Here is a 10,930-nt window from a genome sequence, read left to right on the forward strand (position 1 = left end):
CTTTCCCCTGGCTCTCCTCCACATTGCCCTGCCCCCCTTCTCCCTTTGTTACTGTTCTTACATCCCCGCTCGCAACCGACCTTTTCACGCGAAGGCTGGAGCAGAGCAGGTTTCTCTGCATCCGTGATTGTTTTACTCCCTTTCCCCATTAAATTATGGATCTTTATCTTCCCATCTCCCCCTTCCAGTACTTCTATACAGCACATTGGATCCTTTTCTTGTTGCCCCTGATGTCTCTTGCTCCTCGTAACTCAGTCACGCCATGGTCTTTAGATTGTACCCACCTGCTTGTGCGATTTCTTTACATTAATCTGGGATCATATGCCCTTCGCTGCTTGCTTTTACATTTCCTGGTCCTTAAAAAACAGCCCCCCATGGCCGGCGGGGCTGGCCTGGTGCTGGGGGGTTTCGGGGGGAGCCCGCGGGCTGCGGTGAGGGCAGGAAACGGCGGGCAGCTGAGTGTCCTCCTGTAAAGCCCTCGGGGGCCTGCTCTGGCCCCGCTGTCCCCACACCGTGGGCCTGGGGGGCCTCTCCCCTCCCAGCAGCTCCTGCTCGGGCCAGAGCAGGGGCTGGCAGGGCAGCAGGCAGCGGGCAGCGGGGCAGCAGGCAGGAGGGCAGCAGGCAGCGGGCAGCGGGGCAGCAGGCAGGAGGGCAGCAGGCAGCGGGGCAGCAGGCAGGAGGGCAGCAGGCAGCGGCAGCGGGGCAGCAGGCAGGAGGGCAGCGGGGCAGCAGGCAGGAGGGCAGCAGGCAGCGGCAGTGGGGCAGCAGGCAGGAGGGCAGCGGGGCAGCAGGCAGGAGGGCAGCAGGCAGCGGCAGTGGGGCAGCAGGCAGGAGGGCAGCGGGGCAGCAGGCAGCGGGGCAGCAGGCAGGAGGGCAGCAGGCAGGAGGGCAGCAGGCAGCAGGGCAGCAGGCAGCGGCAGCGGGGCAGCAGGCAGCAGGGCAGCGGGGCAGCGGGCAGCGGGGCAGCAGGCAGCGGGGCAGCAGGCAGCGGCAGCGGGGCAGCAGGCAGCAGGGCAGCAGGCAGCGGCAGCAGGGCAGCAGGCAGCAGGGCAGCGGGGCAGCGGGGCAGCGGGCAGCGGGGCAGCAGGCAGCAGGGCAGCAGGCAGCGGCAGCAGGGCAGCAGGCAGCAGGGCAGCGGGGCAGCGGGGCAGCGGGCAGCGGGGCAGCAGGCAGCAGGGCAGCAGGCAGCGGCAGCGGGGCAGCAGGCAGCAGGGCAGCGGGGCAGCAGGCAGCAGGCAGCAGGGCAGCAGGCAGCGGGGCAGCGGGCAGCAGGCAGCGGGGCAGCAGGCAGCAGGGCAGCAGGCAGCGGCAGCGGGGCAGCAGGCAGCGGGGCAGCAGGCAGCGGGGCAGCAGGCAGCAGGGCAGCGGGGCAGCAGGCAGCAGGCAGCAGGGCAGCAGGCAGCGGGGCAGCGGGCAGCAGGCAGCGGGGCAGCAGGCAGCAGGGCAGCAGGCAGCGGCAGCGGGGCAGCAGGCAGCAGGGCAGCGGGGCAGCAGGCAGCAGGCAGCAGGGCAGCAGGCAGCGGGGCAGCGGGCAGCGGGCAGCGGGGCAGCGGGCAGCGGGCAGCGGGGCAGCGGGCAGCAGGCAGCGGGGCAGCAGGCAGCGGGGCTGAGCCGCTGGGAGAGCCGCGAGCCCCCGGTGACCTCTGACCCCGCCCACGAGCCCCCCCCCCGGCAGACAGGGGCGCTCGCGCTTTAAGAGAGGGCGTGTCTGTCGCCGAGCTCCGCCCCGGCGAACGGCCACGCCCCCTGCACGCTCTCCCGTTCGCTTTGCCGTGCCGTGGCGTGGCACCGCGCGGCTCCCGTCGCTCTGGGGCTGGTGCGCCCCCTGGCGGCACGGGTGGGGAGCGGGTGGCGGGGTCGGTGGCGGAGCCGGTGCGGGCCCCGGCAGCGCGTTCCCGGCGCGCGCAGCGGCAGCGGCAGCGGCAGCGGCAGCCCGGCTCTAGGCCTGCCCGTGCCCTGCCCCACTGCTGGCCGCGAGGAACGGCTGCCGCCTCGCCGGTCTGCCCCGGTGGCTATCGCTGTCCCGGAGAGCGCCGGGGCAGGCCCTGCTCCAGCAGCCCGGGCGCTGCTGGAGAGGGGGCTCGGAGCGTCCCCCCTAAGCCCGGTCCACCGGGACCGGCCGGTCCCCGAGCCCCGGCACTCCGTGTTGGGGTCGAGGCCGGGCCCGGCTGCTCCGGTGGTGCGGGGACCCCGCGGGGCCGCCCGGGCCCAGCCTACCAGGGTCGAGCTGGAGCGCCGCCCCGCTGCCCGCCGCCGCGTTTCCGGGACAGGCGAGGGGTTTCCTGCGGGGAGGCTGCGGCCACTGCGGCCCCGGTTCTGCTGCCGGCCCGGCCCGGCCAGCCGCCGGGATGATCAACGCCATCCTGGTGTTCAACAACCACGGCAAGCCGCGGCTCGTCCGCTTCTACCAGCACCTGGTGCGGGCCGGGGGCACGGGGCCAGGGACGGGGCCAGGGGCGGGTCTGGTGGCAGCGGGTACTTGAGCCCGGTGCGGGGCTGGGGGTGTCAGGGGGCTCGGCTGGGGCTGTGGGGGGGCCCGGTTTGCAGGGGGATCGTTGTGGGGCTGGGGAGCCCTGCCTGCCTGGTCCCTCGGGGTGCCCCACGGCCGGGTCAGGCGGGGCTGCCCCCGCGGCTGTTCCTGTGGTACCAGGGCTGGCGGGGAGCTGGGACCTGCCTGTCACCCGGAGCTGCCAGCTCACGGCATCCCTCCCTGCCCACAGGGGAGAGCAGGGGACGTGGGTCCTTCAAGCCGTGGGCCCATGGGTGCTTGCCCTTGCTTCCTTGCAGGCGGAGGAGGTCCAGCAGCAGATTATCCGAGAGACTTTCCACCTGGTGCTGAAGCGGGACGACCACATCTGCAACTTCCTGGAGTGCGGCAGGTAACCCTCTGCGAGGGGGGCCGTGCAGGGCTGTCCCCTCAGCCGGGGCAGCGCCTGGGCTGCGTACCCCCCCCGAAGCCCTTCACCTCTCCTCGTGTCTCCGCAGCCTGTTTGGCGGCTCGGACTACAAGCTGATCTACCGCCATTACGCCACGCTGTACTTCGTCTTCTGTGTGGACTCCTCGGAGAGCGAGCTGGGCATCCTGGACCTCATCCAGGTCGGTCTCTCTGCAGCCAGGGTCGCTGCCCGAGGGCAGCTGCTCTGCTCGGCCCCAGGCGGCCGGTGGGTACCTTCCCCTGAAGCACAGCCCTTGCCGGGCAGCCCGGCCCCAACACCTTTCAGCCGCACTTTGTGTCTGTGGCATCTCTGTGCCGGCCCGTCTGGAAGCAACTGAGAAGCTGTTCGGGGGGCTTGTGATGGGGAGGGGTTGCTGCATGCGCGTTAGTCGTTATGTAGCTCCTCTGCATGGAAGCAGGGAGGGAAGTGAATCTGAATGAATTTCTTTAAAAAATAGAATCATAGAATCATTTAGGTTGGAAGAGACCCTTAAGGTCATCAAGTCCAACCATTAACCTAACACCGCCAAGTCCACCACTAAATCATGTCCCTAAGCACCACATCTACACGTCTTTTAAATACCCCCAGGGATGGTGATTCCACCACTTTCCTGGGCAGCCTGTTCCAATGCTTGACAACTCTTTCCATGAAGAAGTTTTTCCTAATATGCAATCTAAACCTCCCCTGGCACAACTTGAGGCCATTTCCTCTCGTCCTATCACTTGTTACTTGGGAGAAGAGACCGACCCCCACCTCGCTACAACCTCCTTTCAGGTAGTTGTAGAGCGCGATGAGGTCTCCCCTCAGCCTCCTCTTCTCCAGGCTAAACAACCCCAGTGCCCTCAGCCGCTCCCCATAGGACTTGTTCTCCAGACCCTTCACCAGCTTTGTTGCTCATCTTTGGATGCGCTTCAGCACCTCATTGTCTTCCTTGTAGTGAGGGGCCCAAAACCAGAAATGCATTTTTAAAATTGCGTTCAATCACTGTGGACTTGTAACAGGATTTTTGCTGAATTCAGCTAACGGCAGGCGTGAGAGTGTCGGCACAGGAGCTGGCAGGAGGCCGCCTGCCCTCCTCGGGTCACCCGCCCTGTGATCACGCAGTCCCCCTAACTCGTCCCCTTTCAGGCTGTTCTGGTAGGCTGCAGCCCTGCCCCGGACACGGTGACCAGCCATTGTCCTGGCGCTGCAGCGGATCAGAACATCAACGCCTGGGATTCCCCCAGAACGACCGAGTCCCGTGTTTCAGTGCCCTTGACCTTGTACTGGACCCCTTGAACTGGGGCTTGATCCGATCCCTGCAATGAGCCGTTCCATGGGTGTGGGCAGCACTGGCAGCGCCTTAAGGCAACAGCGAGTGGGTACGCACCGCTGCCGCGAGGGAGCCTGTCCGGGGCCGGAGGAGGAGCCTTCTGCGCTGCCCAGGTTGGACCCGCCATGCCCTCCCTCTGCAGCCAGCCCAGCAGGGCCAGGCTCCTGTTCCAGCCGCGGGCCCCTTGCCAGGACGAGCTCTCTCCTAGGCGGGTCTGGGCTTCTCGACCTGGTTTCCGTGGTGTAGCGAGGACTGGCACCGGTGCCCATGTGGCAATCCCCTGACTCCGCGCTGCCTCCGGCTGCTGCCGCGGTGCTGGGGGTCCTGGTCAGCCCCTGGGCTGGACCTGCCTGTGGTTGCTCTGGGAACAGGCACTTTCCTACCATCGAAAGGAGATGGAGTTGTTGAGGGGGTTTTGTCCCCGCTCAGGGTGACACCCTGGGGCGCAACGCGTTTCTGCTCGGGGCTGCGGCTTTTTTGCCTGCAGGCCCTGGGGCTGTGGGCGGGAAGCATCTTGCGGTGGTCTTTGTACTGACCTTCCCTTCCTGCCACCTCAGGTGTTTGTGGAGACGCTGGACAAGTGCTTTGAGAACGTCTGTGAGCTGGACCTCATTTTCCACATGGACAAGGTGGGTTGTAGGCTCTGTGCGCTCCTCCAGGCCAGCGCCGCCGTTCTCCCCAGCACCTGGCTGCCCCAGAGCCCTGCCCTCGCCGGAGCCTGCGCTCCCACGGGCAGGAGCCGGCCCAGCCTTGAGCTCTGGAGCCTTTCAGGCCGTTGGTACGTGAGGGGTCACTTTTTGGGGGAGAGATTGAAATCCTGGGTGGGGAATTTGTCAGCGCGGGGTCTTCTTAAGTCGCTCACATTGTGTCGTCCAAGAGATCCGAGTTGCTGGGCTCTGTTCCGAATCCTCCATGGGTAAGCTGGCTTTCGGCTCCCAGTGCTCACCCAGTTGCTGGCTGCACTGCTGCAGCACAGCAGTGGGGGGGATGTGGGCTGGTGATGGCCACTGATGCTGGGTAACTGCGGTCAAGTGACAGGGCTCCATGCTGAGGCTTCGCTCTTGGTCTTCGGCATGGGCTGGCGCCGATGGAGCTGGGCAGGCTCTGGCGTTGTGCAGGGGCGTTTTGCCTCTTGTCGCCGTACTGTGGGACCCATTGGGAGTCTTGTTAACATTTTACTAGAGCTGCAGGAAAAAAAAAGGTAAGGAACAATGGGAGTGTTTGGAATACAAAGTGTTTGGTAAACTTTCGTTTGAGCCACAGCCTTTAATGCTTCCTCTCCAGAAATCTGGACAGAGTTTCTGGGCGAAAACCTATCGTCTTTGATCATCTCATAGATGGGGCTGAAGATAGCTGGGACTATGCTTAGAGAAAGGAGAGACTTAGCTGATGTTGCTGGACTTGTGTTGCTGTTGATAAGGCTTTTCTTGCTTTGATGAAAACAAAACATGCCAACAAAAAAGAGGAGTGGAAAAAAATCAATAAGGCTGTAAATGTTCCCTTTCTGTTGACGATTCCAACTTATGCACTCTGGCAGAGGAATGGAGTTAGCAAATCTTCTTAGAAGGCGATCTGGATCAGCTGAATGTACTAGCAACTGGTGAAGTAAGACTTTGATTTCATAATTTGCCTGGCTGTAAACTTTTAGAAATGTTACAAAGTTGATTATCTCGTCAGCAAAAGCGTTCTTATCAAAGCAAGCAAAAGGAGAGAAAGGAGGAAATCAGAAGGAAGGAGGAGTACCTGCGCGAGAAGTGATGGCAGCCACCCAGATCACCTCTAGCCACATCTGGGGGAGGATGTGCTCTCAGTTACTTATTTTGTGGCGTGACCAAGACCTGGCAGCTTTACGCTCAATCCGCAGCCCACAGGCAGAAGAGATTATCCTGTTGCTTGTCTGTTTTGCCAGCAGTAGCACGGGTTGCCCTTCCTCTGAACTCTCCTGCCAAGCGAAGGGTTCAAGGGAGACAGGAGTCGGGAGGGTTTCTGATAGGGGAGGCCCTGGGCTCGCTCACCCCGAGGCTGTCCTACCAGTCAGGCTTGTTTACTTCCCGTCCCGTGCTCCCGCTGCTTCCCAGCCTTGACTTCAGTCCCTGGCCACTATCAGTCAGTCCTCTCATCCCTCTTTCTATATTTGGCATCTATTTATTTGTCAGATGTGTTAGTGTTGAGTGCCCGTGCTTCCCAGAGCTCGGTTACACACGGGCAGCGTTAGGGGTGCTGGGAATACGCAGGTGTGTCCTGCTGGTCCCCGGGTCTTGCCCCTCAGATGCCCGGGCAGGGCTTTCTGCGGCTGTGACGCTGCCCCAGCGCTCCCACAGAGCCCTGCCTCCGGGACTTCAGTTTGTCAAGAGCCGTGCAGGGCACAGTACTACCCTCCGCTCTGGCAGATGGATTGCAGAGTTTGTGAGTTCCCGACTAGAACAGGAGAAATGAGGCCAACGTCAACGGGAAAGAGCTGATTTGTCAAGCAGAAACTTTGGCTGTGAACATCCCCAACCCAGCAGCTCTGGCTGGGATTTGGATGCAGCCATGTCTGGGTCCTGTGATTTTCTATTATTGCCTTAAGATACACCTTACGCTCTGTATGCAGCACAGGGTCTGTGAAGTGAGAGCTGCTGTGGGTTTCGGGTCTCTGCTCTTGCAGCAGGCAGCTGGATGGGGCTGTTGGGTCTGTGGTTCTCAGGCACCAGTGACACCAGAACTTTTAGGCTGTCAGCTTTGGAAGCAGCAACCTCAGAGCTGCAGGGATCCTTCTTTTGCAAGGGGAGGCTGGAGCCACGAAGCCGTGCGGAGGCTCAGAGGAGGCTGTTGCCCAGCCCTTGATTGTGCTTTGTACCTTGGAGGAGAACGTGAGTTTCGCTAAGCAGCTGCGAGGTCCCAGAGAGGACACGGTTTGTTCAGGAAGTGCTGTGTTTCGGTTTGGAAAACAAAGCTTGCTTGGGATTTCTGCCCTGTTGGTTTTGGTCCAACTTGGGCTGAAGCCAGATCTTGAAGGAACATTTCCTGCAGCCCAGATGCTCTCCTGTTGCAGGGAGCTGCTAGCACCGTCCGGTGCGGTGTTTGCTGGGGCTGGGCTGAGCTGAGGCTGTGCTGTGCTGTGGGACAGCGGTTCCTGTGCTGCGGCTGTCCCGAGAAGGTGCTGCATCTCCCGTGGCTCGCTCTGTGCAGTGCTGATCCCACACACCTTGCTGCTCCTGGTGCTGTCGCAGCAGGACGGGACGTGCGGGGAGCCCTGCGGGGCATCAGGCTCGCCATTTGCCCAAAGCTGGCTTTCCCCCTTCTAGCAGGTTCTCTAGCTTGCTTTACTTTTCACAGCGTTGCACTGGCAGTATTTGTCACACAGTTTACAAGTGCAACCTGCCCTCATGAAGCCATAAAACGATATAACTACTTAACCATCTTCCAGTAATAGCCCATTTCACAGAAGTAACCAGAGACCCATAAATTCATTATCTGTGCTGGGTGGTTGTTGGGAGCTGCTGACTTAGCAAGGAAGGCAGGGCCGTGCAGGGTGGTGGGGCGCCCGGGAAGGCCCAGCTGCCACCCTGGGGCTGTTCGTGTTTTCTTGGATTGCAAACCACGATGGGCCCTTTCTGCTGCTGTGGCTGTGGGGTATCGCCGGCCCTCCCCGGCGGGGGCTGGCAAGAGGGAGCAGCTCACTGCCTTGGGTCTGCTCTGTTTCATCCTTGGACCCAGGCGGACCCTGGGGAAGGGAGCAGGCTCTCTTAGCAGTTTTGTGCTTTGGCCTGGCTTTCTGGGTAGAAGAAACTGGTCCTGGGAAGAAGCATCCTGCCCGGTGGCTCTGGGAGGCTCCTCTCCATCCCACTTTCTAGGCAGGGAGCTGTTCCCGGTCCCGGCCCAGGCAGGGATCAAACTTCAGATGAGGTGTCGGAGATGGTGCAGCCAGCGTGTGCCAGTGGGCCGGCTCGGACCTGGCCTCTCTGGGGGCTGCCCTGTGCCTGGTGGTCCGGTGGACGAGGTTTGCTCCGGCCTCTGTGGTAGGTGTCCTCTAGGGCAGAGGTACAAGCGGTAAATGGGGCTGCCGGACTCCCCCTGTCTGAGGACCATGGCCGCCCTCTTGCTCTCCGGGCAGCCAGCTGCCGGGGCTGTGTGGGCTGAGGGGAGGATAGGGCTGGATTTGCGTCTCGCGGGGAAATGCCAGCCCCTGACGCGCTTCCACACGAGCCTGCAGGCACTGTGGCTGCTGCCGCTCCCGGCCGGTCTGTGAGTTGGGCTGGGTTCGCAGCCTTCCCTTCCCTTCCGTTCCCTTCCCTTCCTTCCCTTCCCTCGCAGGTTCACCACATCTTGCAGGAGGTGGTGATAGGCGGCATGGTGCTGGAGACCAACATGAATGAGATCGTGGCGCAGGTGGAGGCCCAGAGCAAGATGGAGAAGGCGGAGGTGAGTGGCGATGCTGCGGCTTTCCCTGCGGGAGGCTGACATACTCCAGGCGGCAAAGGGGGGGCAGCCTGTGGGGTCTGGCGCTGGTGCATTTGGGGTATCCCCAGTATCCCCAGTCTCTGCCTGCCTGAGTCCTTGGGGAAGGGGCTGGGGGCATCCCTCCCCAGCTGGGCTCCGTGCTGTTTAGGAGCGTAGAGAGCAGCCCGAGCATGGAAATGGCTGTTCCCATCAAGGTTAATAACCTGACGTAGTGAAAAGTTTATTGCTCCTGTTTGTGCCGTCATTGTGAACTTGCAGCTGTGCTCCGGTCGCAGGGAAGCACTGTGCTGCCCCTGCTGCTCCCAATCCTGTGCTATTAATAGGACCGGGTCCGTCAGGACCAGGAGGTGGTGTGGTGGCTGCTCCCCGGATGCACCGGTGCCGAGCCGCGCGTGGGGGGACGTGGCTGGGCCCTGAGGCTCGGGGGAGACAGGGCAGCACGGGGCAGGGCTCGGTTCGGGGATACTCCTGCAGCAAGCACGGGGCTGAGCTGGGAGCAGCCTGGAGCCCCTCGCAGCGGGGCTGCAGGGGCGAGGGCCGGTGGTCACTGGTCCCCCCCGTCAGCAGGGAGGCCTCTCGGCTGCTCCTTCCCGCGCGGTCTCGGCCATGAAGAACATCAACCTGCCAGAGATCCCTCGCAACATCAACATCGGAGACATCAACATCAAAGTGCCCAACCTGTCGCAGTTCATGTGAGCGTCCCGTGGCACGGAGGGCTGCCCGCGCGCGCGGGCCGTGGCCTGGGCTGGCAGGGGAGAGGAGCTGGGCTCTGCTGGGCTCCCCCTGCTCCTTCAGGATCTCTGCCCGTGCGGCTCACGGTGGGCCCGGTGTGCTGCCGGGCCGCCTGGGCTGGCTGGCAGAGGGTAGGGAGCGGTGATGGGGCTCAGCGAGAATGGAGTGGTGCTGTCCGCCTGTCCATTGCCTTGGACCTGGGCTCGATTCTGCTCTCTGGTCTCCCAACAAGAAGGGTGGCCTTTCTTCCCCTGCCTCCTCCCTCCCTGTTGGATGCACAGCCTCTCCCCTTGCTGTGGGGGGAAGAGCTGGGTCCTGCCTCTCCCAGCACTTTTTGGGATTCCTGGTTGTAAAAATGCACCTGTAGCTGATGGCTCCTGGAGGAGCCGTAGGTTGTTGTCTCCTTCGTCCCCTCCGGGTTGGGCTGTCCCCTGCCCGGCATCTCTGTGCCTGCCCTGGTCCTGCTCGCTGGGTCTGGCACCCCAGGCTGGGCTTGGTACCAGCCTGGTCGGGGTTGCTCATCGGAGCTGCTGCGAGCTCTGGAGCTGGGGCCAGCGCGGGTGGCACCTGCTGGACCGGGAGACGCCAGCAGTGAGAGGGAAGGGAGCTGCCGCTGCCTCTGCTGGGGCTGGGCAAGCCTGTGCCGAAAGCTGTGGGGCAGAAGAGCAGCCGGGTTGCAGGGCCAGGCTGGAGCATGTCCCTGTGTCCTAATAAACCTCCGTGTGAACCTGTGTCTGTGTCTGCCATGGGTGCTGCTGGCCCGGCCCAGGGGGGAGCACCGGGAGGGGGCTGTGGGGGCCGGAGGCCTCCACGCAGCCCTCGTAGGGTGGCTGCAGCCCTGGGGGGCTCTCGGCTGGCAGAGGCTGGTGCCTGGGCTGCTGTGTGGGGATGGGAAATGGGGCCCTGGACCCCAGCCGGGGGAGGGCTGGGGTTGCTGCAGCGTGGGCTCCGGGGCAGGGTCCTTGGCTGCACCCTGCCCTGCTCTCCGCAGCAGACGGGGGAGTGTGGTGGCCCCGCTTGGGCTGTGACAGTGGCGTCCCCTGCTCTGGGCTTTTGGAGGCAGGGTCATCAGCCTGCAACCTGCCAGTGCCCGCTGCCCTCCTGCCAGCTTTCCTGCCCTCTCTGCCGCAGAGCATCCCTGGTCTGCTCTCGGACAGGGCAGCTGTGAGCCCTGTACGGCTCCGCATGTGGAGGCTGTGGGATGGGGGCCAGCGTCCCCCTGAGGCCTGGGGGGAGCGGGGCTGGTCCTGGGGGTCGGAGTGAGCATGGCTGCAGGGAGCGGGCCAGGCAGCGAGGTCTCTGAGCAGCAGGGCTCCTCAAGCCGGGTGCCCCGTGCCCCTGGCTCCGCCACGGCTCCATCTGGCCACCAGCCTCCAGGCTGGCTCGGGGGCCCCTTCCTCTGCTTCCCCTCCGGCGGCTGGGCCAGCTGCGCTCCCGCGGGCTCTGCCTCCACTTCCCCTGGCAGGGAAACCGTGACTCTGCCTGGAAGGAATTTTCCTGCTGTCT

At 63.5% G+C, this 10,930-nt stretch overlaps 1 protein-coding gene across 2 annotated transcripts; it reads left to right on the top strand.

Annotated features, from left to right (window-relative positions):
• Window positions 1-1,839: 1,839 nt before the first annotated feature.
• On the top strand, window positions 1,840-10,155 carry AP3S2 (adaptor related protein complex 3 subunit sigma 2). 2 transcript variants are annotated; one of them, XM_075159639.1, is made up of 6 exons: window positions 1,840-2,417; window positions 2,788-2,879; window positions 2,986-3,097; window positions 4,807-4,878; window positions 8,546-8,653; window positions 9,260-10,155. In XM_075159639.1, the coding sequence occupies exons 1-6, from the start codon at window positions 2,349-2,351 to the stop codon at window positions 9,386-9,388; spliced, it is 582 nt and encodes a 193-aa protein (XP_075015740.1). In that variant the 5' UTR covers window positions 1,840-2,348; the 3' UTR covers window positions 9,389-10,155. The 2 variants fall into 2 exon arrangements, with proteins under 2 accessions (XP_075015740.1, XP_075015739.1); XM_075159638.1 differs by having other exon boundaries at window positions 2,266-2,417; window positions 9,257-10,155.
• Window positions 10,156-10,930: the final 775 nt, after the last annotated feature.

This window comes from Calonectris borealis, chromosome 11 (assembly GCF_964195595.1).
Source record: "Calonectris borealis chromosome 11, bCalBor7.hap1.2, whole genome shotgun sequence".
In the NCBI taxonomy this organism is placed as follows: Eukaryota; Metazoa; Chordata; class Aves; order Procellariiformes; family Procellariidae; genus Calonectris; species Calonectris borealis.

Bases quoted from the DNA above. Each gene is read 5' to 3' on its own strand.
- AP3S2 (XM_075159638.1), top strand. From the start codon at position 2,349: ATGATCAACGCCATCCTGGTGTTCAACAACCACGGCAAGCCGCGGCTC. The intron at 3,098-4,806 runs GTCGGTCTCTCT...CTGCCACCTCAG, and splicing joins GCATCCTGGACCTCATCCAG to GTGTTTGTGGAGACGCTGGA. The intron at 4,879-8,545 runs GTGGGTTGTAGG...CTTCCCTCGCAG, and splicing joins TCATTTTCCACATGGACAAG to GTTCACCACATCTTGCAGGA.